Source organism: Phascolarctos cinereus, unplaced genomic scaffold (assembly GCF_003287225.1).
Source record: "Phascolarctos cinereus isolate Bilbo 61053 unplaced genomic scaffold, phaCin_HiC Scaffold_4;HRSCAF=312, whole genome shotgun sequence".
NCBI classification, from domain to species: Eukaryota; Metazoa; Chordata; class Mammalia; order Diprotodontia; family Phascolarctidae; genus Phascolarctos; species Phascolarctos cinereus.
This window is the reverse complement of record NW_027555847.1, coordinates 135,939,724-135,966,290: the sequence shown is the minus strand read 5'-3', so window position 1 is coordinate 135,966,290 and position 26,567 is coordinate 135,939,724. Positions and strand designations below refer to the sequence as shown.

The 26,567-nt window shown below is 42.8% G+C and overlaps 2 protein-coding genes across 4 annotated transcripts in view; one reads left to right on the top strand and one right to left on the bottom strand.

Moving 5' to 3' along the window:
- The window catches only part of LOC110221984 (serine protease 27-like), an 85,427-nt gene extending 67,572 nt beyond the window's left edge, over positions 1 to 17,855 (top strand). Inside the window, exons 1-6 of one of the 2 annotated variants that reach the window (XM_021006766.2) lie at positions 1,069 to 1,236; positions 6,041 to 6,067; positions 6,881 to 7,043; positions 13,198 to 13,469; positions 13,996 to 14,165; positions 15,366 to 17,855. In XM_021006766.2, coding sequence (XP_020862425.1) covers positions 1,188 to 1,236; positions 6,041 to 6,067; positions 6,881 to 7,043; positions 13,198 to 13,469; positions 13,996 to 14,165; positions 15,366 to 15,650 — 966 coding nt within the window. In that variant the 5' untranslated portion in view covers positions 1,069 to 1,187 and the 3' untranslated portion in view covers positions 15,651 to 17,855. Of the gene's footprint in view, positions 1 to 1,068; positions 1,237 to 6,040; positions 6,068 to 6,880; positions 7,044 to 13,197; positions 13,470 to 13,995; positions 14,166 to 15,365 lie in introns of those variants that run through there. The other variant, XM_078152628.1, reaches the window with a different exon arrangement.
- A 215-nt stretch (positions 17,856 to 18,070) lies between these two features.
- KCTD5 (potassium channel tetramerization domain containing 5) overlaps positions 18,071 to 26,567 on the bottom strand; it is a 94,022-nt gene continuing 85,525 nt past the window's right edge. For both annotated transcript variants that reach the window (XM_021006772.2, XM_021006773.2), the window contains one exon: positions 18,071 to 23,455. In XM_021006772.2, the coding sequence (XP_020862431.1) occupies positions 23,426 to 23,455 (30 nt within the window). In that variant the 3' untranslated portion in view covers positions 18,071 to 23,425. The remainder of the gene's footprint in view (positions 23,456 to 26,567) is intronic.

Genomic DNA, 26,567 nt, shown 5'->3' with positions numbered 1-26,567 from the left:
CATGAAATCTGAAATCTGAAATCTGAAAGGTGTGTTAGAGCTTCAGGGCTCGTCACTTAATACTTAGGTGACATTGGACAAGTCGTTTAACATCTATTGACTTCAGTTTGAGGGTGGTCTACATGGCCTCCAAGGTCCTTTCTAGCTCTAAATCTATGGTCCTGTAATTCTTCAAAAAGCCCTCAGAACATAGAATGTTGGATCCTAAATGGGCCTTAGAATCCAGAAATTTGAATTCTGGAGGGAGAGAGGAAAAATAAAGGTGGGAGGGAGGGAGAGGGTGTGAGCCACAGCATTGCTGTTAAGTTGAATGAACTTGATTTCTGGGAGAATGGTGGGATCTAGATTGGAGAATGAGGCAGAATTAGTGAAGGTTCAAGGGCTGAGGGGATGAACGTGGCTAGGGACAGCCAACACCAGGAAACTCTAGGCTTGACCCTGTGCTCAAAGGCCCAGGAATATGGGGAAAGAAAGGGGAGTTGCCTGCTCCTATCCCCGACTCTTTTACGTCAAATCCATTCCCTAAATAACTTCCTCCCAAGAGTCTGTCTACTTCCACTCTCCAATTCTCATGTCTTCAGAGCCTGGGGGAGAGGGTCCCTCCCACCCAGAGACCAATAACCACAAAGGAATTGGGGCACTGCTGATCCAGGCCTTCCCAGAACCCAGACTTCCTGTACACCCCTCTTAAACCCTGCCCATTCTGAGAAGGTTTCCTGTTCTCCAGTCCTCCGTCTTCCTCTACTCAGGGACCCAAGTTGTCCACCTTTTCCAGAGTGACCAAGATGATCTCTGTAATCCCTAGTTATGCCTATTGTTCAGACTAGGAGAAAAAGGATATGGAAGTTCTAGGGTCAATCCATCGCAATGCAAGGTCAGGGCTGGCCAGAGGATTCTGATTCTGAACCTAGAAGTTCAGGGGTTTCAGGAGGGCAGGGTCATTGAAATGTCACCTCCTCTTCAAGAGACTCCAGTTCCTGAAGGAGAGGCAATTGAGAAGGAACTGGGCAAACTTGTCGGGTAGCATTTCCAAGTAGGCAATCACCTCCCGGGATATAACCCCCTGCTTCATGGAGCCTGGAAGCTCAATGCTCCCCAAACCATTCTTGTCTCGCTGACCCAACCAGCCCAGAGCCCCTCCCTGAACCCAGGATTCCTATTCCCCCAGCTCCCTGAGACCAGAAGGCATGAGGCAGCTCCAAACCCTGGCCCTCTTCTTTTTCCTCCTTCGGTTTGGTGAGTCTTCAGAAGCTAGAGCCCAGACTATCTGGGTTTGGAGTGGGGGGGCCAGGGTTGGGGGTGACAGGGAGAGTGTGACCTAAAGAAGGCAAGCTGGGGACTGAAGGATAATACACCTGGGTTCTATTTTCTTCCTTATTCTTTCACTGTTTTTGGTCCCCACTTCCTTTTCCTTTTCTCTCCAATCACATATTTCCTCGGTTTCTGTCTCATTCTCCCAATTCATCTCAGCATTTCTATGGGTCTCTGCCCCATCTTTTATCTCCAATTTGATTTGTGTCTCCTCACTCCCTTCTGACTAGCTTTCTGTCTTCCTTTCCTGTTTTCCCTCCTAGAATATGCCCAACTCTGTCTCTTTCTACCATCTCTCCATTCCCTAATACCCTCCCCCCAACTTGGACTCCATGGCAGGGAGTAGCACCAGGGAGGGTATGGGAACCCAAAGATTCTGCAGGAAAGTTTTCTCCATGGCTTTAGATAGTCCTGGATGATTTGGGTTTATTTCTTGAGAATTTAAGGGTATCTCTGGGAATAGAGAACACAATTTCTGGGTCTTGGAAAAAGAAAAGACTAAAGAAAGCCCCCTAACAATGGAGACCTCTGCAGTCACACCCTATGAAAACTGAAGTCCTAAGATAATAACTCACAAGGATATACAACACCTTAATGTTTACAACCATGTGAAGTATGTAGTTTAAGTATTATCACCCCCATTTAAAAGATAAAAAAACTGAGGCTAAAGAAAATTAAATAATTTGCCTACGGTCAAATACCTAGTAAGTGTTAAAGCCAGGATTTCAATCTCAGTCTCACCTATCTCTAAGTTCATTGCTTTTTCTACTATACCATGCTAAATGACTCCCCTACCCCTTATCCAAGTGTTACATGGCTAGGATAAGGATTTAGTTATGGATGTTAAGGTAGACACAGGCCTGAGAGACACATAGCTTTACCTCCATCAAGTGCCATAGGCTTGGAGAGGAGGTAGTGGTAAGCTAGGGGAAGGCAATATCACCCTGACCTGGAGAAAACACCCTTTCCCATCTGTCATCATTCCTGAGGGAGGGTGTGAAGGTGGCAAGAGTAGGACCCAAGGGGCCCACAAAGAAGGGAGAGGCTCTGGTCTGGGCTTCACCAGCCAGTACGCCAATTAGGACTGAGTAGCACTGGGGAGGGAATGGGTGGTAGACAGACCTACTAGGAGTAGACTTGCTAGGAGGGACAAGCTATATATTTAAATGCCTTTCCATCATTTGGAAAGAGAAAGGAAGATAGCAGCCAAGAGTGAACTGGAGATTAGGAGAGGGGAGTAAGTAGGAGGCTGGAGGATGGAGATGAATACGAAAGCTGAGGGGCTGCAGATGAAGATGCAGCTGAGTAAAAGGTTTGGTTTAGGGGCTGAGGAGGATGGGAGAGGATGTAGTTTAGTAGGAGAATAAGACTTATGAGTAGGAGGCTGAAAGAGCTGATTAAGTAGGAGGCTAGGGAATGCAGCCATGTAGGAGGGTAGGAGAAGGGCACCTAGAGGCAATATGGCAACATGAAAAGAAAAGGAGATCTGGAATTAGATGACTTTGGGTTCACATTCTACCTCTGTCACTTATGATAGGCGTGACCTTGGACAAGTCTCTTCACCTCATTGCCTCAGTTTCCTCATCTGCAAAATGAGAGGTTAGATTAAATGGCCTTTATGGTCCCTTGCAGAACTAAATGCCTCCATATCCTGTACAATCTACAATGCAAGGAAGGGGAGGAAGGTTAGGAGCTTAGATGTTGCAGCTGGAAGGCCGGCTTCCAGCTTAAGCTCTGAGGATATTGTGGCCACAAAGAAAAGTGTAGGAGGAGGGTTGGGTGCCAGCCTTCTCCCCTGTTTCCAAATCTCAAGCTAATTAGGGTCAGATAGGGTTACCTTGATCACACCAGCTCAAAGGGTGAGGGAAGAGGTCACTAGGGAACTGAAAGACAGGACCAGAAGTCAGGACTCCTGGGCCGGTGGGAGGGCAACCAAACATCTAAAGAGACACTCCTTCCTTTCCTGATTTTGGCTTCCCTTCCCTTGGCTGCTCTTTGCCCTGAAAACTGTGCTGCATTCCACCTGCTAACACACCCTACTCTGGAAGCAGCTGCATTTCCCTGTCCCCGTGTCACCTCCCTGGGATGGGCCTTGGCCATTTCAGGCTGCAGATCAGGACTGGGGTTCAGTTTCATCATCTAGTGACTGCTGGAAGATGTGGGGGATACATGCTCTCTTGCGTGGCTCTAGGAAAATCTGCTTTGGAAATTGTGCTGTTCTTTTTCTCCTGCTCTGCTACTGGGACCCCAGAATCCTGTGCCCAGTCTCTCTTCCTCCTCTAGTACCCAGGCCTTCCCCTTAGCCCCTGGCTCTTTTTATTTGGACCTACTGTTACAATGCTAATTGCTTTCCTTTGAGATAAGTGACCACACACCTTTTACAATCATAATAATGACAGATAATTAGGTGTGATTGCTCCTGATATTATTGGGTAATTACTATTATTACCAATAAGAGCAAAGAACAGTGAAATTCACCTCTTAAAACCAAAGGCCATTGAGTCTAGAGGAGGGGCTTTAGGCTTAGAGACAAGAATTCTGGGGTGACTTGGTGTCTAAAGTACAGTTCCCTCTTATCACCTCCCCCATCCCCTGCCCAAAAGCTCACACACAAACTGACCTTAGCATGCTCGTGCTCTCTCTCTCTCTCTCTCTCTCTCTCTCTCTCTCTCTCTCTCTCTCTCTCTCTCTCTCTCTCTGTCTCTGTCTCTCTGTCTCTGTCTCTGTCTCTGTCTCTCTGTCTCTCTCTCTGTCTCTGTCTCTCTGTCTCTCGTCTGTCTCTCTCTCTCTCTCTCTCTCTCTCTCTCTCTCTCTCTCTCTCTCTCTCCTCTCTCTCCCTCTGTCCCCTTACCCCACCCCTTCTCACTTCTGTCTCTTTTTCTGAGTATGTGTCAGCGTTTTCCCATTTCCTGTCTCTAGGTTCCAATTCTTCCTCTTCTCTGAGCTTTCTCTATCTTAAGCTATATTGTAAACCTCCAACTATCTCATTCCTTTCTCTGAACTTTGTCTCCCAACATAAGACAGGCAACTACTTCAAGCCCAGAGCCCTGTGACAGGGGGCTGTCACCAGAGCCTTTTGCAAAAGAGCTGAATGGGCAAATTTTATATTTGCTGCCTTTCCACCTTCCTTTATCTCCCCTCTCACTGCTCTCCCAGGACTTCCAAGTCACTCCCCAGCGCTCTCAAAGCACCTCCAATAGCACCTCACTCAGCCTTGCTTCTCTTCCACAGTCCTAGGCTTTAAAATGACCTCTCCTCCTTACTCCTTTCCCCAGTTAAAGTTCCCAGTTTGTTGACATGGCTTTCTTAGCTAGACACCAATCTATCAATCTCACACTAACTAATGGACATTAATCTCTGAATGTAACTCAATTTTAAGAGAGGAGTTTGCTAACCCAAATGAAGTAGTGTAATGATATGGCAAGACATTTTTCAGCATAAGGTACAGGGGCTCCCTGGGACCACTGCCCACTCAGGGCTAACACCATGTCTCACTTCCAGTCACATTTATGCTCTACGTCAGAAAAACAGAGGTCAGCATTTCTGAAAGGTTGTAAATTCTTTCCTACATTTAAATGTTCCATTTTTCACCCTTGTCTATCTTCCTATTTATTTCTTTTTGGCAACTTCTTGGCCCATCCTATCTCCTCATCACTGTCCCCTTTCCCTTTGCCTCTTCTTTTTCTGTTCTCTGTCCCCTCCTGTATTCTTATCTTTCCTCCATTCCCTAGTGCCTCTATTTTTCCATTCTGATAATGGAATGTGTGTCTGGAGGTCTCCCAAAAAAGGTCCAGTGGCATGTAGTACATCCTAACTGTCCCAGCCCCATACATTGAATTAATTATTTATTATACAAATAAGCTCCAATCATGAGCCTGTCCATTTCCTGCTGAGGCTGTTCCTCAGCTCCATCTGGTTGGTTTTATTTGAATGTCCAAGTCTGAAGATCTAGGGTCACTAGCAACAAATCCACCCATTGGGTGCTGGGAATAGGGCAAGGTCTAAGGGAAATGATGAGGGCTGGGAAATTCTTCTGACCTCAGAGCTGGAAGGGTCTTCCAAAGGTCATTTTAAACTTTTTTGTCCCTTAGGGAGTTCAGACCTGGGGAGGAGGGCAGTAAATAACAGCTCATTTATTTACAATGCTTTAGAGATTACTAAACCCTTTTCTCACAACAACTTTTTGAAGTAGGTGGTACAGGAAATTATAACTCCTATTTTACATAAGAGGAAATGGCCCAGAGAGATGAAATCATGTGCCATGTCCATACAGCTGGTAAATGGTAGAGTTGTGATTTGAAAACAGGACTTTGGACTCCAATTCTAAGTTCTTTCTGGGCCACCATGTTGTATCTCCCTTATTCATTCAATCAAATATCCAGTCAACATTTCTGGAGACCTTTTGTATCTAATGCTTTAACTGTGTTATTTCTCATTGTCAGGCCTATAACTCTTTACTAGCAAGTTATCAGAGCCATGAGAGACTGTTGAGGGTGTAAATGATAATCCCGTATGGTTAAGGTTGGCCCTAGTGCCAGGAGGAATATCTTTAAACCATATAGGCTCCAAGTCTGATGGGTGGAAAATAGGAGTGGGGTACACAGCAACCAAAGATGATAGGGCAAGAGAATGGCTGGACAACTGGAGAGAATTTTTTCAGTCTGGGGATGTAGGAGAACTTCAGTGGCAATGGCTGTTGACCCTCCATCCTTGTATCTTTATTTTATAGGCACAGAGGAGGCCGAGTCAACTAGAGGTGAGTGTCTGAGGCCCTACCAATGGAGTTGGGAAGGAAATAGTGTTAGAGTCTCAGAGTATGGACTAAGCATAAAACCTTTACAAACAGGAGAAGGTTTCTAACTCATGGGAACTAGAAAACTGGAAACTTTCAGGGAGCATAATTGCTGTCTTTGCATATTTTGTGCAGGAATAGTATGGTGAATTCGACTTGATATGCTTTACTCCCAGAGTTCAGGAAAAGAGTAAGTGGGTATGAGTTAGAAGAAGGCAGATTTCTAATCAACATGAGGAAGAACTCAATAACAATTGGATATGTACCACATTGGAATGGGTTACTTTGGGAGGTGATTAATTCCCCAACAATGGAGCTGTTTGAATGAAGGCTCCATAATCATTTATCGAGGATGTTGTCAAGGGGATGCCTGCTTCCCATTGATGTTGGACTAGATGACATTGCTACTCAAGGATTCTGTTTCCATACCTTTTATAATATGAGGTAGATATGGCTTCCCAAAGAGAATCAGGCATACCAGGGAAATCCTGACAGGCAAAAATAGCTAGTCAAGAAGAGATCAGAGAGGATAGAAGAGCAGTTACTGAGATCCCAAGAATAGATGAGGAAAAATGAATCACAAAGGTGAGGGAAACTATAGGCCAAAGAAAAGAAGACAGAAAGGAGAAAAACTTACGAAGTCAATTCCAGCTCTAACCTACTATGACTCCAAAAATAATAGTTCATGTTTACAGTGGGAGAGACATGCCCTTCACAGGGCAGCAAGAGCAACCTCTACTTTTTTTATTCTCTTTTTTATTCTCCTCTACTTCCCAGCTTGCGGTCAGCCTCAAATGCTGAACCGAATGGTAGGAGGCCAGAATGCCCAAGAGGGGGAATGGCCCTGGCAGGTCAGTATCCAGAGGAATGGGACCCACTTCTGTGGAGGAAGCCTCATAACGGATCAGTGGGTGATGACAGCAGCTCATTGCTTCTCTAAGTAAGTCCCACATGCCTATAGTCGAAACTGCCCCCATACCTTTGGATTTTCCCTCTCTCTAGGCATCGCTATTCATTTCAGCACCATGGACAGCATTCTGCCTGCTATAATTCCTACCAGTCCCACTTTCCCCTCATTCTCTAGCACCATAGACAGCAACACATTGCCTGGTCTGTCTAGCCAGACCTATCCTCTATTCATCAACACAGATAAATCTCACAGGTTCAGTGGTATTTACTATACTCTTTGACATAGAATAGACAAACAATGATTGGTAGAGACTTGATAAAACAAGGATGCAAATTAGTATCTACTGATTCCAAGTTCAGGGTTCTTTCCACTATACCACACCGTGTATGATGCCATCTCACAGTTCTTTAGCTCTTTATTACCACAAAGCAATTTCCTCACAAAAACAATGTGAGGTAGGAAATGCTTCAATTATTATTATTATTCCCATTTCATAGTAGCAGAAACAAAGGCTCAGATAAATAAAGTGACTTTGACCCAAGTCTCCTGACAGTCAGTTTAGTGCTTTTTTCCACTAGGCCAAATTTCCTCATTTAGTTTAATACAGGCCAGAGAGGCCCTGCACCACTGAGGGGGTACACCCAGGGGCATCCTTTGGGTATGAGTTCTCCAAGAGAGAGAACCCTCAGCATGTTTTGAGAACCCATACCAGTGCATCACTGCTTTTGCAGATGAATTTGCTTTATATTGAAATTCAATTTATCAAATTTTCCTGAGCAGAGTTTACATGGCTAACTAAATACAATGCATTATTATGAAGGTTGGGAGGGAATGAAATGACTAAGAAACAATCCTGTCTTAAGGCTCCTTACGGTCTAGGAGAGGGAATGAAATACATAAAAATAACACTACACAGAAGGCTGTGAGAAAGACCAAGAGAGATATGAACAAATGCTTTGGGGATTCACAGAATGAAATGATCGCATCTGCTTGGGAAAGGCATCATGATTTAATGGTGAGAACATTAAATCAGGAATTAAAGGACTTGGGTTTGCACCTCAGTTCTGCCACCAACTAATTTTGTAACCTTGGGCCAATGACTTAATTTTTCTGTACCTCAGATCCCTCCTCTATAAAAACGAAGGCTAAAAACTAGGTAATTTCAACTAGATGATTTCTAGGATCTTTTCTGTGTTCTCTGTCTCTCTCTCTCTCTCTCTCTCTGTCTCTGTCTCTCTCTGAATCTGTCTCTCTGTGTCTCTCTCTGTGTCTCTGTCTCTGCCTCTGTCTCTCTCTCTGTCTCTGCCTCTCTCTCTCTCTTTCTCTATCTCTCTCTCTATATATATATGTATATATATATATATATGTACATATATGCATGTATGTATGTAGAAGTGAACCTAAGACCTGAAGTTCAACTCTCTCATTTTTACAGATGAGGAAACCAAGGTTGTGACTTGCCAAGGGTCACATTCCTAGTAAGAAAGGTTTCTTGCCAATAATGGCTTTAGAGCTAGGCCTTAAAGGGAGACACACACACACACACACACACACACACATACACACACACGGAAGGTACAATCGCAGTATCTGCCATATCTGTAGGTCTGTTCTCAGGGAGGATGTTGAAGCTAGTCATTTGGTCTCTGTGTTCATGCCTGCTTGCTTGCTTTCTTAGGCTGTCCCAGACCCTCAAGCAGTTCCCTAAACCAGTTCCTGTTGTTCCTTCTCATTCTATTCTCTGACTCTTCCTAAATTCTGTCCCTTTTTGTTTCCCCCTCTTCTGATGCTCTTTGCCACATCATGGAGCCTTCAGGTGAATATCTCTCCAGTACTCTGTGGCCTTGCCTGTCCCCTTCAAAGTTTCTCAGTACCACGGACACCTCCCTGTGGCCAGCCCCACCCTTTACCCTGCTTTTCCTCCCATATTCCATTTTCAAAACCATAGACACCTCTTCCTATCTGATTCTCATAAAAGGTTTTTAATAGGATTTATAGCTGGAAGAGTTACAGTTCACCTAATCCAGCCTCTTCCATTTTATAGACAAGGAAAGAGTTAAGCAAAAATGGGAAATAGTGTTAACTCACATTTCTATAATGATTTAAAGATTACAAAGCACTTTCCCCATTTAAAGGAGAAAATTAGGGTCTGGGAAGGTAAAGTGGTTTGCCTATCATGTGTCAGTAAATATTAGGGTCTAAACTGGAGCCTAGCGCTTGTGTCTCCAAATGCACTGCACCGTCCCTTCCACATGCTGCACTGTCAGGCGATCAGGGTATTCGTGCTGCCTCCTGGATGCCTATTCTGCCTACACATACACGTATGGTACTTAATCCGCCCCAGGAGACCACGATCGTAGAAACTGGAGAGAATCCCAATCTCTATGAACCACATAGAACGACAGAGTTTCAGAGCTTGAAGGAATCTGCTTCCTCATTTGAAAAATAAGGGGGGTTGGATGAGATGACTTCTGAGGATTAGAAAGATACGGGTCACATAGTGAATTAGCGGCAGAGCTGAAACGTTCATTTGGATGCACAGTCCAGAGCTCTTTCCGGTGCACTATCCCTGGATGCTTTGTGTTCCTAAATTCTCTCTCTCCCTCATTCTCCTCAAGAAACCAATGTCACACTAAGCTGAGAGTAAATGATAAACTCTCTTACAGTTACCTTCATTATAAATGAATCCTCAGAGAGGAATTTTCGTAAACCAAAAGACTGACTCTAATGGTGGAATTTTAGGCATAATGATGAGACAAAGGGAAGATGTTTTTGGAATCACATCTCATGCATAACAACCCACCCCACTATCAGTGTGATACAATAGAATTAAGTACGGGACTGAAAAGTAGGCATCCTGGGTTCTAGTCTTGACCTCACTCTGGGACCTTATTTGTGAAAGCCTCTTTCCCTCTCTGGGATTCAGGACCCAACCTTGAACAAGGAGGACGCTGGGTTACCACAACGCTATGAACTGTGAACTTAAGAATGAAAGTAAAGTAAACAGTGATGTAGTCCAAAAGAGTGATGGATTTGCAATCAGAGAACCAACAAGAAAGAATTGATTGCTAAAGCAGAAACGATGGGAACCTTGAGAGGAAATGACCCTTCTGTCTCAGAATTCATGACAGAGATGGTGAGGAAAGCCAGGTATAATCTGACATGTACCAAAAATCAGAGAGCAAATTTCAAAGGACTCAATGAAAGACTAAGTAGGGCTCCACGACCTAAAATTCTAGAGAGGAAGTCCCTCTAGAAGGAATAGGAAGTTCTCACAAATGAAATTATGAGAATTATTTCTCATAATTTCAGAAACAATTCCAGTGAGGAAGAGACAGTTTTTGAAAAAGATTTATAGGGATTAATCCACAAGGAATTAATCAGCTAATTTAAATTTTAAAGAGAAATGTTATACTGAAGGTAGAAGCAAAGGATAAAACAGGGTGAATACAAAACTAGCACCATTCTTAATGGTGTCAGAAAGGCTAAAATTTGGAATGAGTAATTAAAATTAAGATAACAAAATAGGCTGGTTTTAAAAGTTATTTTGAAAACAAACAGGAGGATCAAAGAAGAGGTAGGACCACTGTTTGAATAAGGTGATGATAATGTATAATAGAGGGTAAAATATAGAACTACTCAATTCTTATTTTGTGTTGGGTTTCTCTGACAAATAGAACATTACTTGTACTAGAAAGAATTGAAATCGGCTAATAGGGCCAGAACCTACAGATAACAAAGAAATTAGTAAGAGAGTAGACAGCTACTTTGGGCTTGTCACCAAGTCCATATGGATTATACTCCAGAACTTTAAAGGATTAGCAAATGTGACCACTAAACCTCTCCATGATCTCTGAAAAGTGGTAGAAAATAGGTGAAGTACTATAGGACTGCAGAAGGAAAATATTGTCTTAATTTTTCAAAAACAAGAGTGCATCTTGAAATCTATGCACCATACAACTTGACTTTGATTCTTGACAAAATTTTGGGACTCATTATTAAAGGGATTTTTAGTGAACAACTAGAAGAGAAAGTAATGATCATAAAGAACCGCATGGCTTCACTAAAAATGCCAGATAACCTAATTTTCTTTCCATTTTTTGGTTTGTTTCTGACAATGTTGCTAGACAGGTACATAAATTGTCTAAACTTCAGCAAAGAATTTGGCAAAGATTCTCATGCTATCATTGTGGACAAGGTAGAGAGGTACAAGCTAGATGATAGCTGAATTAGGTGAATGTGAAAATAGTTTAATGTCTAACAGAAGTCATTAATGGTTCAGTGTCAACTTGAAAGGAGGTCTCCATTGGTACATAGCAGGTACTTAATCTATGTCTGCTGATGGATTGTTTCATAGAGTATCCTGTGCTATTTGATATTTTTATCGATAACTTGGGGATGAAGGCATGCATAGCTTGGTTATTCTATTTGTAGATGATGCAAACTGGGAGGGATAGCTAGCAAAAATTCTGGATGCAAAAATGTTCTCGGCAAGCTAGAAGAATAGGAAAAATCTCATCAGATAAAATTTAATACGGTTCAATATAAAGTCTTGAGCTCAAAAACATCAACTTTGCAGCAGCTAGGTGGTGCAGTGGATAGAGCATCGGCCCTGAACTCAGGAGGACCTGAGTTCAAATCCGGCCTCAGACCACACACTTGACACTAGCTGTGTGACCCTGGGCAAGTCACTTAACCCCAATTGCCTAAAAACAAAATAAAATTTTGAAAAATCAACTTCACAAGTACAGCAAAAGGGAGGCATGGTAAACACAAATACAGATACAGGAGTCTTAGTGAATTGCAAGTTTAATGTGAATTAAAAGTAGACTAAGGCTGCCTAAAAAGTTAACACAATGTTAAGCTGTATTAAGAGAGGAAGAGCATCCAGAACAATGAAAGTCATAGTCACACTATCCCCTGCTTTGGTCAGACCACCCTTTGGGATTGGGTTATTTCTAGGCATCTCATTTTAAGATAGACACTGATAATCTAGAAAACACCTAGAGGACAACCTAGACAGTGAGGGGCCTCAAGAATCATTTGAAGTAACTGGGAATACTAATTCTGGAGACAAGAAAATTTGGAGGAGATATGGTAGCCGTCTTCAAGTGTTTGAATTCTCATGGGGAAAAGGGATTAATGTTGTTCTGCTTGATTTCAGAGGATAGAGGGGTAGATTAAGCCTTGATGAAACAATTTTGAAGCATTAGAGTTGCCCAAAAGTACAACAGGATGCCACAGAAGACAATGGGTTGCTACTCAGTTGAAGTCTTCAGTTGCGAGTAGATGTCTTTTGGGAATGTTTGCATAAGTGTTATTCAGTCAGGTATCATTTGCACTCTGTTCCCTTTCAATTCTGAATTCTGTAATTCTATGACCTCTGTTTTAATTCCAGCCCTTCTCTAAGGGTGGCAGTGTGACATAGTAGAAAAAAGGATGAACATATAATCATAGAGCTCAAGTTCAAATCTCAGCCCTAGCCATTTACCTCTTGTGCAGCCTAGACCAAGTTGCCTAACATCTTCTGAGCTTGTTTTCACATCTGCAAAATGATAGGGATGGACTATCAAGGCTTCTTAAACTGTGGGTCACATATGGGTCCCCATATGGGTCATGAAAAATTTGGCAACAGTAAAAAGGTTTCTGAACATGTGACGACCAAAAACCAATTAAAAATCAAACGTGTGATGAATCCGAGGTGTTTCTGGCAGTGCTTGCCCGTGGTTTACCATGCAACTTCACTGCAGCCCTGGTTCCGAATGTGCACTTTGCATGCCATCACACAATGCCAAGGAACGCTGCTGAAACATGAAAAGGGGTAGCGAATGGAAAAAGTTTAAGAAGTCCTGAACTAAAGGACTTCCAAGGACCCTTCCAGTACTACCCTGATGAGGCTATGAAAAAGCACTGAATTTGGAATCTGGCCTTAGGTGCAAATCCTGACTCTGTTATTTACTATCTGTCTCACCTCAAACAATTCACTTAATTTTTCTGGGCTTATTTCTCCATAAAATGAAGGGGGAGCTTTTTAAACGATTTCGGAGATTCCCTCTAGCTCAAACCTGTGACTGTCCAACGTAGTCCTTCTTCCTGCCCTTTTCCTATGCGGCTGTTCACCATCAGGATGAGCCTTCTTGTTACTTACTGTGGATCTCGTTTTGTCTTTTTCTTCCTCTACCAGTACCTCGGAAACTTTCCTGTACAAGGTTCTACTAGGGGCCCGGCAGCTGGTGAATCCTGGGCCTCATGCCATGTACGCTCGAGTAAAGAGAGTGGAAAGCAATCCCCAGTATCAGGGCATGGCCTCCAGTGCTGATGTGGCCCTGGTCCAGCTGGAGGCTCCGGTGACCTTCACCGGCCACATCCTGCCTGTGTGCATTCCCAGCCCTGAGGTCAAGTTTGAGGCAGGGATGAACTGTTGGGTCACAGGCTGGGGCAGTCCCAGTGAGCAAGGTAAACTGAGGGAAAAGGCAGAATGGGATTTTTCAAGGAAATTTAGGGTCCTAGGGAGAAGATCAGAGCCAGAAAGAGAATGGGGTACCTGCAGTCAAATATTTTGAAGCAGAGAGGGGGAAAAGCATAAAAAGTATCCAGAAATTAAAAGATGCTTTCCAAGTTCTGACTTCTGTACCTACCTTGGCATCCCACTGGGAAAGAGGGATCTAATTGTCAGTGGCCAACAAGCTAAAGGGTAGTGAGATTGCAGCACTCTCATTGATAGCTTGAAGACAGGATTGCAGGGTGCATGAACAACAAAGATACACAATATTTGAGACACTCTCCCTTCTCTCCTACCCCACATTTTGAATGAGATGAGAATTTGGAAAAGGAGGTCACTAGGATGATGAAAGAGTTGGGGAAAACAGAAGAGAGAAAGGTAGCTAATAATCATTAGCGGTGAAGTCATGTTCTTGTTCTGGGGACCAGGTGTGGGATGTTATGGGGAAAACTCAAAGTACTGGGGTCTCCCTCCCTCTAGATAACCTGCCCAGCCCCCAAATTCTACAGAAGTTGGCAGTGCCCATCATTGACCGACAGAAGTGCAACATCCTCTATAACAAAGACTCAGAGCATGGAGTGCTACCCAAAACCATCCAAGATGACATGCTGTGTGCTGGTTATGCAGAGGGGAAGAAAGATGCCTGCAAGGTATGTCCCTATTCCGGGGGCTTGCCCATGGGCCAGACATGGATGACAGAGATCCTGGGAGGGTGGAAGTTTAGGCCCTCGGTTCCTAATACAGAACAAGCCCTGTGTGCAGATTTTTGAGTTAATTAACAGCGAAGGAAAGAGGCTCGAGTCGGGTGTCAGGGAATCTTGGTGTGAGGCGTGGTTAGGCCAATGAATTACTGTGTAACCTTGTCCAAGTGACTTCCCTTTTATTTCTACCTGTTTATCTCTAAAAGGGGCAGGCCGAAATAAAGAAAGACACTAAGGTTGTAAACCTGGGTGACTAGAAACATGGTAGTGTCCTTTAAAGAAACAGGGCAGTTCTGAAGAAGGGTAGATTTAAGGGAAAAGAATGAGTTCTGATTTTGGATGCACTGAACTCAGAAGGTCCAATATGCAATTGATGATTTAGCTGTGTTGGTTATACAACTACTAGGCATCTGAGATAGAAGTCCAAATTGGGTTTTCTTGACCTCAAATCTCTGGATAAATCTAGTCCTGGGCTTCAGGGAGTGCCAGTCTGGTGGGAAACACAGGACACATACACACACATTATACACAGGTGACACACACATATACCAGTGCAGATTGCACAGAGACAGGGAATGTTTTCAATTGGTATGGATGACAAAAGCCTGGTGGGCTTAGGAAGGCTTCCTGACGTACATGCTTTGAAGCCTTATGGAAGGGCTTTAAGCCTTTTTGGAAAGTTGGTAGGAAGGATAGAGGGAAATGGAGGAGGGGTGGAGGTAGGATGGAAAAGAGAAAATGGGGGAGGGAAGAAAGGAAAAGAGAAGGCAGTGAAAGAAGGAAGGAAAAGAGTGGAGAGGACAGGAGAGAGAAAAAAAGATACAGATGAGCTCAGAGGCAGAAAAGACTGGGTCGTGATATCAGTTTGCAATCGGAAGCAGATGGCTCAGTGGAATGAGGGTACTGGGCCTGAAGTTAGGAAGACCTGAGTCCAAATGTGGCCTCTAACACTTACTAGCTGTGTGACTCTGGGCAACTCACTTAACCCTGTGTGCCTCAGTTTCCTGAACTGAGTGGGGATCTACCTTGAAGGGCTGTTGTGTAGAATAAATGCGATATTTGTCAAAAGTGATCAGCACAGTGCCCAGCACATAGTAGGTGCTATATAAATGCTTCTTCCCTTCCCATGAGTTTTGCTTCCTGCTACAGGGTGACTCCGGGGGACCCCTGGTATGCCGCATTGGTGATTCTTGGCTCCAGGCTGGAGTGATCAGCTGGGGAGAAGGCTGCGCCCGCCGCAACCGCCCAGGAGTTTACATCCGAGTGGCTTCCCACCATGCCTGGATCCACAGGATCATCCCAGAACTGCAGTTCAAGTCTGGCTCTGACAGGAAGAGGGGGCCCCGGGGCCAAGAGACCTCTGAACTAAGTTTTGCTCCCGGCTTGGCTGCCCACACCCTACTCCTCGGCCTCACTATTCTGCTCACCTTTTGAGCCGAACCAGACCCACCCGGGCCAAGGCAGAGGCCTGAGGATAGAGGCTCTGGCCACTCCATTGCCTGTCCATGCTTTAGGCCCTTCAGTCCATGGGAATGTGAACTGAAAGGGAATCTGTCTGGAAACTTCAGAGCCCAGACACTGAGGCTAGTGAAAAGGAGCCCATTCCTATTCTAATGGGAGTATGCTTCCTAAGGGCAGGCTGGCACTGCAGGGAGTACCCAGGGTACCATCTTCCCTTCACAAGCCAACACTGTATATTTGTAAACATCCCTTCTGTTCCTCATAAGCCTATTTTTATTATATTCACCCATCAATAAAGCCTACACTCCCCATTCCTGGATGCCTCAGCTTGCAGCAGACAGGACACCCTGGATCTGGGGAGGGGATCGACAGGACAAGAATGCACTTGGTGCTATTGGAAGAGGTCCTACATGATGCAGGATGACCTGGGTGAAAACAGAAGCAACTGCAGTAGGAAAGGGTGAGAGAGGTATTGCAGAAGCAGTACCATGCTTAGGGAGTCTGAAGACTTGGGAGAGGCCAGTCTCTGCTACTAACTAGGTGTGTGACTGTGGGCAAAACATTTCATCTCAATTTCATCATCTGTAACATGGGAATAATACACTCGCAGGTCAGTTGTGAGGAAAAGCACCACAGAAGTGTGAACTATTATTTTTATTATTACTATCAGTTGGAAGAGGACCCCCAGGGTCTGAACAGAAGAGGAAGGAATTGGAGAAGTGTCAGGAGCCCTTGGTCCTGTATAGGACTTAGAAGGAGCTAGAAAACAACATTCTTGGTTTCTGAGGGGATTGTAGATGTCTAACAGCCTCCAAAAGTCACAGGACCCCAATCTAAGGGTGATTCAGTGGCAAGCCAAGTTGTCAACACCAGGTCACCTGGGAATTCCCTTCCAGGGAGGGAGGAACCAGGAAGAGTCCTAGGTGGTGGCAGAAATAGAAGAGGGCTGGGGCCCTCCAGCAAACAAAAGGCTCTGGGGTGGGACCTAGGAAGATTTGAACTACAGTCCTCAGTTCTCCCAAGAGCAAAGTAGAATTGGAATCTCTAAGGGCCTTCCAACACCCACAAAATCTGGCTATGAACTTCTGGTCACAGGGCATTCAGGGAACGGGAAGTGGCACCAACGGCGGAATCTGTGGGTGTGGAGAATGCTGAAGTCAAACTTGGCCAACATCACGAGCCCACTCTAATTAATGACCCTTTGGCCCAATGCCATGCTTTCCTGGGGTTTCCCCAGAAGACAAAGCACAATGGCTAGAGCCTTTTGGCACTTTTGCAGGAAGGAAAAGAAAAAGCAAGCTCTGTTTCCTTACCGTCTCATCTTGCAAAGCCTAGAATCCTTCCCTCCCCTTGCCTCCCAAATTCTGCCTGGTTAACTTCACAACGACTTCTAATCCATGAAGGGCTGACCATGATAAGAAGTGAGATTGGTGCCGCTTGGCCCTATAGTGCAAGACTAGGAGGTGTGTGCAGTTAATAATTAGAGTCTTCCCACAACAGAGCAGGCTGCTTCAGGAAGCAGTTACCTCAAGCATCCAGCTTTACAGCCTCCCAGGTTGGTATTTTTTCCATCACCTACACTATCTGGAAAGGACCTCTGAAGTTATTTCATTCAACCACCAAACTGAGCTGATGATGAACAGGCCCTTAGAGATCTGGCGATTTGCTTCTCTCTTAGCTCCCAAGCCCTGTCAACTCTACCTCCATATATCCCCCATGACTTCTGACACGATGGCTTAGGGCTTCACCTCTTTCTTGCCTGGATGACTGTGACAGCCTCCTTTCCCAGTTGGATATTCTCTCCAAATTTCAATACTTCTCCCAGATACATCCTTTGTATTACTCACATCCTACACTGTATGCCAGTTCTAGGTGTACATTTAATCTCCTGGACTATGAAGCTCCTTAAAGGCCAGGGACCAGCTTTTTTCATCTCTGTATCCTCAGTGCCAGCACAATGTTCTACACATACCAGATACTTAATACAACTGTCGAATAGACAAAACCCTCCCACACCTTGGCTTGTACCTCTTGGGCACAGAGGCTGATGAAATGACAGACATGGCCCAGACCGTTCAGACTCAAACTTGTACAACAGTTGTTGATCTTCACTGGTGGAAGGCATTTCCCCTCCGTGGAGTAAATTACACTTAATTAAATCATAGGTCTGGACAATTCGCTAAGTTTTCCATGAAGTTTATTGCTCACTGTTTCCCACATCCATCTTCCAAACTAGGCTAAAAGCAATGTGAGGGCTCAGTCTTACTTCTTCAATATTCCCCACGGTGCCCCGAACAGTGCTAAACAAGTGGCAGGGCTTCACGAAGGGTTCAAAGTAAAAACGGGTAGAAACACAAAAGACGGAGAGAAAATATTTTCAGATCAAACCAAAGTTTTAAAAGGGAAAACAGGTTTATTTCATGCAATTTACAATTCACAATAAGCTTAGTGTTATGAAAAGGAGGTTAAAAAACACCCACACATTTTGTCATATTTGTTCTGGAAACAATGGGCAGCCCCTTCCCTCGTTGGACAAAGGAGGAAGCCCCAGGTAAGGTTCCCTCCCAGACTCCTCTGGGTGGGCTGCTTAGATACAACTTCCCATGTGCACTTTGCTGCTGCTAAGTTTAACCTTGATGCAACTTTAAAGCCCAGGAGCCAGAGCCCACTCTTGGCTCCAAGCTCTGCTGTGATAAGAACACTTTAAAAAGAGTGAAAAGAAGACTTATTGCTAATTTGCTAGCTGGGAATAAAGCATCACAGACATAACCTCAGGAAAGTGGTGGGCATTGAAAAACACAGCCAAATGGATAATTTTCTCCCTAGCAAACCAATGAGAAAATGGGAGCGCTTGACAAGGACTGGGAGGCTCATGGGAAGGGCCTTCAAGTCCAGGCCCCCGGCACTCAAGTCCAGCCCAAATGAAGACAAGCCTTAACTGAGCAGTCTTGTCTAAGAGCAGCAGCAGCTCAGTAGCCTTGGGAAAAGGAAAGATAAGAGTAGTCAGAAACATACATCCCTTTCCAGCGTCCCCAGGGTCTGAACCAAGGAAACGGTCCACATCCTTGGGGAACCACTGCTCTACTGGCCAGGGCTGAACTTGTGCATAAGCTTCTTGGTCAGATCTCCAAAATGGAGAAAGAGTACCAAGAAAAAAAAAATGCCCGGCCCCTATCACAATTATTCAGGCCTTCGAGGGGAGGTGCCTTGAATTGGTTATCATTTCAGACCAATCACCTCACAGTGGCAACTCTAGTAGCAACAGTGCCAAAGTACTAAGTCCAGAGAAGCAACTCAGAGCTCAAAGCCAAGCTGGAGGTTCCAGGATTGGTTCAGTCAATCAGAAGGGATGGGAGGTTTGGGGGAGTGTTTAGGGGAAAGGCATCATCCCAATCTTCGCGCCTATCACCTGAAATTCAAACAGGTTGCAGTGACAGACAGATATTCAGAAATGGAAGGTAAGAAGAGGAAAAAAGAGGGACAGAGAGGGAAGAAGGCAAAGGAACCCCCCCCCCAATGACCCAAAGATAGTGGCATCAATAAATCAGACCCTATGGAGACCTAGTTTTCCCCAAGGGCATGTGCATCTGATCCAAAGTTATTGGGTTTTGTCTTTTTTTTTTTTTAAAGGCAGCAGCTACTCTTTCAAAATAAGTTTGAGCACCATTTCTAATTATAGACAGACAGACACACAATCCCCAAAGACAGACCTGGAAGGTGTTAGCCCTTAACATTATCCACTGCAGTAAAAGTGCGAGTTCCTTAGGACAGATAACAACAAAAATGAAACAACTAAAAAACCCCACGATGGTGCAGAATTAGCCCTTTTTAGTCCCAGTCAGGCAGAAAGGCCAAAGTTGCTGCCAGGGCAGTCAGACCCAATAGGCCATTGCCACTGAGGAAGGGAGTCACTGGAGACTGCTATCAGCCAGTAGGTAAACCCTATGTGGGGACACAGTGATGACAACTGCTTTTCTGAGTGCTCTTTGGACCCACAAGGGAGCCCCTATTTCAAAGCATGTTCTAAGGATTAACACTTTTGCTTTTTCTAGGGGTTTTTGGAAAACGGGGAACAGCCTGAAATAATGGCCAAACTATCATTCCTGAGTCAAGTCCCAGAATTCATAGAGACTGACACCTCCCTCTCTGGAAATGCTCAGCTTCTGTTCCACTTCCTCCCACCTGCTTGGACTTCAGCTTCTGCGTAATAAGGGCCAGAAAATAAAGAACTCACTATAGAGTAATAGGGTGGTACCAGGAGCACATCTTAAACTCCCATTTTTTTCCAGCAGCAGCAGCAGCAGGCTCTATAGTTCAAGTTCTGAAAGAAGTTTGACCCTTGGACTACTGGACCAGACAACTAATAAGAATCAATTAAGATTTTCATGGGCATTAGAAAATTAAAAGAGCAACAAGACCAGCAACTCTATGAGAAATACCCTAGACTCTTGAAAGTCACATCTGTACCCCGATACTGGGAGGAAAGCTATAGGATAATTGGTTTTTCATGGAATTTTAGTAAAAATCTTTCCAATGATGGTACAGAATTTCCTGAAGTAGCTTCTCTGCTAGTTTATACAGAAGACATTGAACGAGAATTAATACTCTCAGAGGAGAGTGTGGGTGGAAGGAACCTACGGTAAACTGCTCTTACCCACAGCTAGACAGAGAGGATTAACCAATGCAGACCAGACACCAGCATTTCTATAGCATACTACTCTTCTGACTTTGAGATAGTGGCAGGTGTGAAAATCCTAACAGTCTTTAGAGTGGCAGGACTCTTCTGGAGGCAGCTATCTGTACCTAGTTTTGTATATAAGATTTCAAAAACACAAGGAATAAAACAACTATTACAGGAGGTCCTTGGGAGCTCTAGGGGAGAAATAACCCCAGTCTAAGGTCTGACTCATGGGCCATGAGAATGCTTTGCTACTTAGTAAGGGAAATTAGAAGGTTTTTTTTTTCTTCCCAAAAAATCCTTTCAAATGAGTTTAGAAATTTCCCATGAAATTTGGGAAATTGTCATTTCTAGTCATCGTTTTTCTTTTCAGCCAAAGAGACAGACATAACAATAATAACTTTATGAGGTATCAGTAAAATTTCATTTTTAAATGGTGCTCCTTCCCCTCCACCCCCATCCCCAAACAGTAGAATAGTGGAGGCAAAAAGGCAGGCAATGCCATGGGGAGAAGCAGATGAACAATGGCAAAGTATTCCAGTATAAAGTCACTCCATGAAGGAAACTCTTCAATTCTGGACTACTTAGCAAATTCTACTTCCAAGAAATCTACATGCTTTCTTTCTAGAGCTCTCTCTTTCTCTTTCAGGCCTGCTGGCTATATAACCAGTCCTGAAAAGTCCTACTACAGTTGCTTGGTCAAAAGAAAGGAATTAAAATACCCTTTTTGTGCAGTGATTGGAATGTGGATGACAAGAGGCAGGCACTAAGCAATCCTTACTCCCGGGAACCATGACTCTTGCTCCCTAAGGCAAATAAAACCAAGCCAAGAAATGGAATGCTGAGCTTGCTCTGCCTGGCTCATGAGAGCAAAAACAATGCCTTGATGGGGGCAGAGGACTCCCTAGACCACAGCTGGAGCTCAACGTAATCAATCTCTAGCCCCAGATGCTTACCCAGGGACTTTGGCAGCAGAGACTTTTAGATGCAGTTTAAGACACTAACAGCTGTTATGCTTATCTGTAAATATACATTATTATTTGCTATTTTCAGGGGGAAACTTAGGCATTGAACTTTAAGCTGATAAAATACGGATACCTAAAAAAGTATAAAAGTATAAATATCCCCTTTAGAATAAATTTTAGTTAAGTCTTAATATGTTAAAAAAAAAACACCACAAACCTTTCTTCTCAATATCACTAATCAAATGAATGCTAAAGCAGCTAGCAGCTTCCTGCACAGAGCATGTCCAAGTGGAAAAACATACTACAAATCCTTCCATGCCTCAGCTGGGTGAAAAAAAAAATCATTTAGCCTGTTACTAAATCTGCTTTGTAAGAAATATTTTTGTTTTTGTTTTTTTACAAATAGTTTAAGCCAAACTCTTTTTAATAATAACATACAACAAACTTTATAAAAAAGGGAGGTAAGTCCTCAATGCTCAAGAACTTTGTTGAACATGTCACTGGCAAGAGGAAGGGGTGGAGGCAACATTTCAGGAAATATTTTGAAATGCAACAATTTTAAAAGCCTTAAAATTCTAGCTATCCTCCAAAGTGTAAATGTCAGCAATCCTGAGGGTCAGTTTTCTTATATCTTCCCTTTGAAACAGTTGTCAATCAGGAGCAAAGAGTTTGCTCATTCTAGATACTCACATCTCTACCTTACCAAACAGAGCTTTAGAAAACTAGTTTCGCACTACTACTTGAGTTAAATCTGTTTAAAAGGCATGCTAACAGATTTTTTTTCTGTTAAAAGAACACTAACAGCTCCAATCTCATGTAAGGCTAGCATATCCTGTCCTGGTTTTGTGTGAGATATCAAACATCCCTACGATTCTAGAGAGAACTGCATAGTTTTACAAAGAAAATGAAAGAGGAAGAGAGAGACATATGATGCACTGTAAACATCCTGAATTTTTCAATTCAATCCAGATTTTAAACTCAAGAAATCAGGTGAAAATCTGTGCAAAACACCTCCCCAATCCCAATGGAGATCACTAGGACAACAGATGCCTTGATGGAGGTCGGCAATTTCCACCAACCAGTCTATATAATTGTAGACAAAACTTGTACCTCTCATTAGATCACTTAACCTAATCCAAAAAATTCTCAACACTTTTAGGCATTTCTAGAAAGTAAAAACAGGAACATTTGGTAAATGAGCTATACTTTTTTTTTTTAAAGAGAGGAAGGGCAGAGAATACACAGTTTTCTTAACTGGAAAGTACTTATTAAGAAATTTTGGTTTTGGTTTTTTTTTTCCTAATCCAACATTTAGCTGGGATGGAAGCTTAATTTTTGTTAGAAGAATTAGTTACTAAGATAAGAGGTCTTCAGGAAGTAGTGACAAAAAGAATCTTCTCTTATTAGGAGCTTCACTTTGAAGGGAAAGGTAAGCTCCTAGCTAAATGCATGCAGTAAGACTGGATGGCTGAATCCAACCAGCCTCTCATTTGTATGTTCCTGCTGCCTGGTGTTGAACATATTACATTCTGATATCATTTGATCTCCTAAAGCTTGGATGGGGTGACCAAACAGTGTAAGACAGTAAATCGGGGCTGCCAAGCATTTCCTAACAGTGAAGGCCCCAAACATCTGCATTTAAGGGTTGTAATATGTAGCACCAAGTACACTGTCCTTTAAACTATCCTCAACGATTAATACCAAAGGAAAAAAAAAAAGAAAGGTTAAAAAAAATCACTTCACACCGATCATTATAGGATCTTTCTGCCTCAGTCCTGCACAGACAGACCTGGGGAAGAATTCAGGGTGCGTGCTCGTTCTCTGCACACAGGGCCAGTCCTGCCATGTGCCAGCACCAGGCTGAACACACACAAATTCTGTGCATTCTGCCAAAGAGTGATTTCTTCACACTCTCTCAGCCAGTCAATTCCATCTCACACTACCTCAACGGGCCCCCAAAAAAAGATTCAAATTCAAACCCAGATCTCAATAGAAAATTGTCTAAAGCAGGTTTCTTCTTACAGCCAAGCCTCTTCAACATGGCAATTCATTGTATTTTGGGAGGAAAAAAAGTGAAAATTCTTCAGTTCTCAATACTGTGGTCTTCACATCCTGGAACCCCTCTCTTGCAAAATCTGAAAGATAACAAAAGCAGAGTGAAAATCAGAAAAAAAGGGAAAAAAAAACACTTGACAAAAAGCTTGAGGACTTCTCTTCAGAGGGCAGTCACTCAGCTGCTCAGTCGCTTGAAAGACAACCAAGCTCACTGAGCTTCTTGGAGAGGCAAACAAAATACTTAAAGGAAGCAAAGGAATGGCGGACAGCGTCTCCACATCTTCAAGTATCTATCCATTAGGAACTCCTAAGGAGGAGCTAAGAGAACGACTAAGTAACTGGCAAGAAATGATATTACAGTATTTCTCACAGCTGCAATCACTGTCAGATTATGGAAGCCCACAAACTAGATAGCACAATGTCCCAATCTTCTTTGGGTTATTTCAACACACACACACACACACACACACACACACACACACACACACACAGATTTAGACAAGTAGCACCACCCATAAATCCCAACCTAATCTCTGCTATCAAAAGCATTTCTGGTCTTTAAAACATTACATATTTCAATACCATATATGACCTATGCAATTTCACAGGGTTTCACATAAAGATGGGATTTGTCATCTGATATTGTGAGGTTTTTGTTGTTTTTTCAATCAAGCTTGGACTAATTTCATTTCACCCAAAGTAAGAAGAAACCACAACTAGTGAGTTGAAAGGTGAATATGGGTAAATAAAATTCCCTGCATTTATGAGTATGATTAAATTAAAAGACTGATGCATCCAATTGTCTAATACGGAATATATTACTAACTAATTTCTGTTGTTTTTCTAAGCCACAAAGAATGACAGAATGGGATCTGAAGTCAATGGGAAGACCCAAGACATCAGGACCCATAACTGTACTGGTTAATCTCATAACCTTTCTTTTTTTCCATTTTAAATTCATGTATTATCTGTGCACAAGAGAAAGAGCTGATAAACCCAAAAGATAGCATTATCTAAATCCAAAAAGATACTATTTTCTTTGGTTAAAAATTGAAATATCACCAACTTAGAGTAAAAGCAATATTTCTAATTATAAATCATAACACATGTTGAAATAGCTACTGAAAAGCTGAAAAGCCTTAGGCAAAAGTGCTTTTTGAGATGACGATGCATCTTTAGTCTGCACTAAAGAGTAATAGGGAATTTACAGTCGACTTCTGAAGGTTGAGACAATGTTACAGTGTAGCTTTCTGTACAATAAATACGCACTTCAAGAATTATCCAGGATAATTTTTACTGTATTTTACATGAACTTGCCTAAATTGCACTTTTACTGAAAGATGTTTATTAAAGCTATTGTAAGATTCTATACAATCAGGGAAATGTGTCTTCATACATATTTCACTGCTCTTACTCTGTGATTACATGAATCTTGCTCAGTTATTCCTACTGCAACATATGTTTCTCAAAATGCAGTTTAAATGGACATTTTGTGTTATATAGATGAAATAAACAATGTAAGAGCCACAAATCTTACAGCACTTTGCTAGCAAAAATATACATCTGAGTTACAAAAAGCAATACTGTACACAAATAATTTGTTTCTTCTTAATATTTTTTATTCTACATAAAATACTACCACAGGCCAATGTTTTAAAAAGCAAATAAACTGAATAATTGCAGGATAAAACCTGTTCACACACTGCAAAAGCTGGTATTTGTTTCCAAAAATCACAATAAATATAGGGCAAAGAGTAAAAAACACTGATTCCCACTGTTTGAAAAGAAAACAAAACATAAACTACTATATTCCATCTCAAAATGCATTGCATCAGTTTAGGTTTTATGACAGGACAAGATTCCAAGTCAAAATTAAATAAAGCAGATATTTTAAAGAATTAAGTCATTATAAAAAATAAATTGCATCTTTTCAAATTACAGAAATGGTGCTGATGACTGGGAGCCCAATAATCTTTCAATGGCTGCACTGACATCTACTCCTGCTGCTATTAATAAAGCTTTTAAGTTTGCTTCACAGCTCAAGAAACCCACTGAGCTGAGCTATTCCAGTTGCTGCTGAATCTGTCTTACAGATTCTGTAATTTCTGAGAATTTGCTCCAGCAAGGGCCCATAACATTTGTTGAGTCAACTGCTGGTGTCCAAGTTCTGTAGTTCCTGATGAAGGACCTGTGTTTTTACACCAGGTGCAGAGTTATACAGAGCAATTCCTGTCAGCCTCCAATGTTTCCCAATCTTCCCAGGCCAGGAGTAAATATTGGTATGAGGCCTAGGGCTTCTGCGGCTAAAGCCTATAGACCCTGATGAACCTGGAACAAGGCCCGAATTACTTGGGGTTGGACACTGATAACAAGGTACCAGGGTTCTGCATTTCTTGGAGGAAAGCTGGAAGCAGCTATCTCATTTGTTCTTGTAGATGAGGATTTGCAGCAAAAAGAGAGTGTTAAGCATCATCTGTGTAGCAAGATCAGCATCCTGGCTTAGTGACTGCAGAAGGCAAATGGAAGGTTCGCCCAAGGCATGGATTTTCAGATATCTGCTATAGTAGATCCTACACTCCTGGTGTGCTAAACACACCAGTCCCTACTCTAAATTCCAAATCTGACACAGTAGTTAATACTCTGTCCAGCAGGACTGGACAAAGGTGATCGCAGAAACATCAAATTCCTCTTTCCCATTCTAGGTCTTCGTGGCAACTCGGATGATCTTGGAGTCTCTGGCAGGGGGTCACCACCACTCTCAGTCATGGTGAGCAGCAGAGGGGACTCAAGGCCACCCCAGTTTTTCACTCACAACCTCATCCCAAACTAGAATCCCTATCAAACTGGAAGTAGGCACAGTGAACAATGGAAGGTCTAGGCTGCGTGACTTTTGCAAATTATTTCGCCTCTGTTTCCTAATCTGTAGAGGGATAATAATAACAGCACCCACCTCCCCAGGGTTGTTGTGAGGATCAAATGATTGTGAGGTGCTTTAACACAGTGCCTGGCATACAGGACACACTATATAAATGTTAACTATTCTTATTATTTCTTTAATTGAATATAATTACTCCATACTGGGTTTTAGATGTGACTGGTATAAAATGCTAAAAGTGGTAAGATGAACGATTTTCTATGTAAGATAATATGGAAGTGCATTTGACTGAATTGATATCATCTGACTAGTAATAA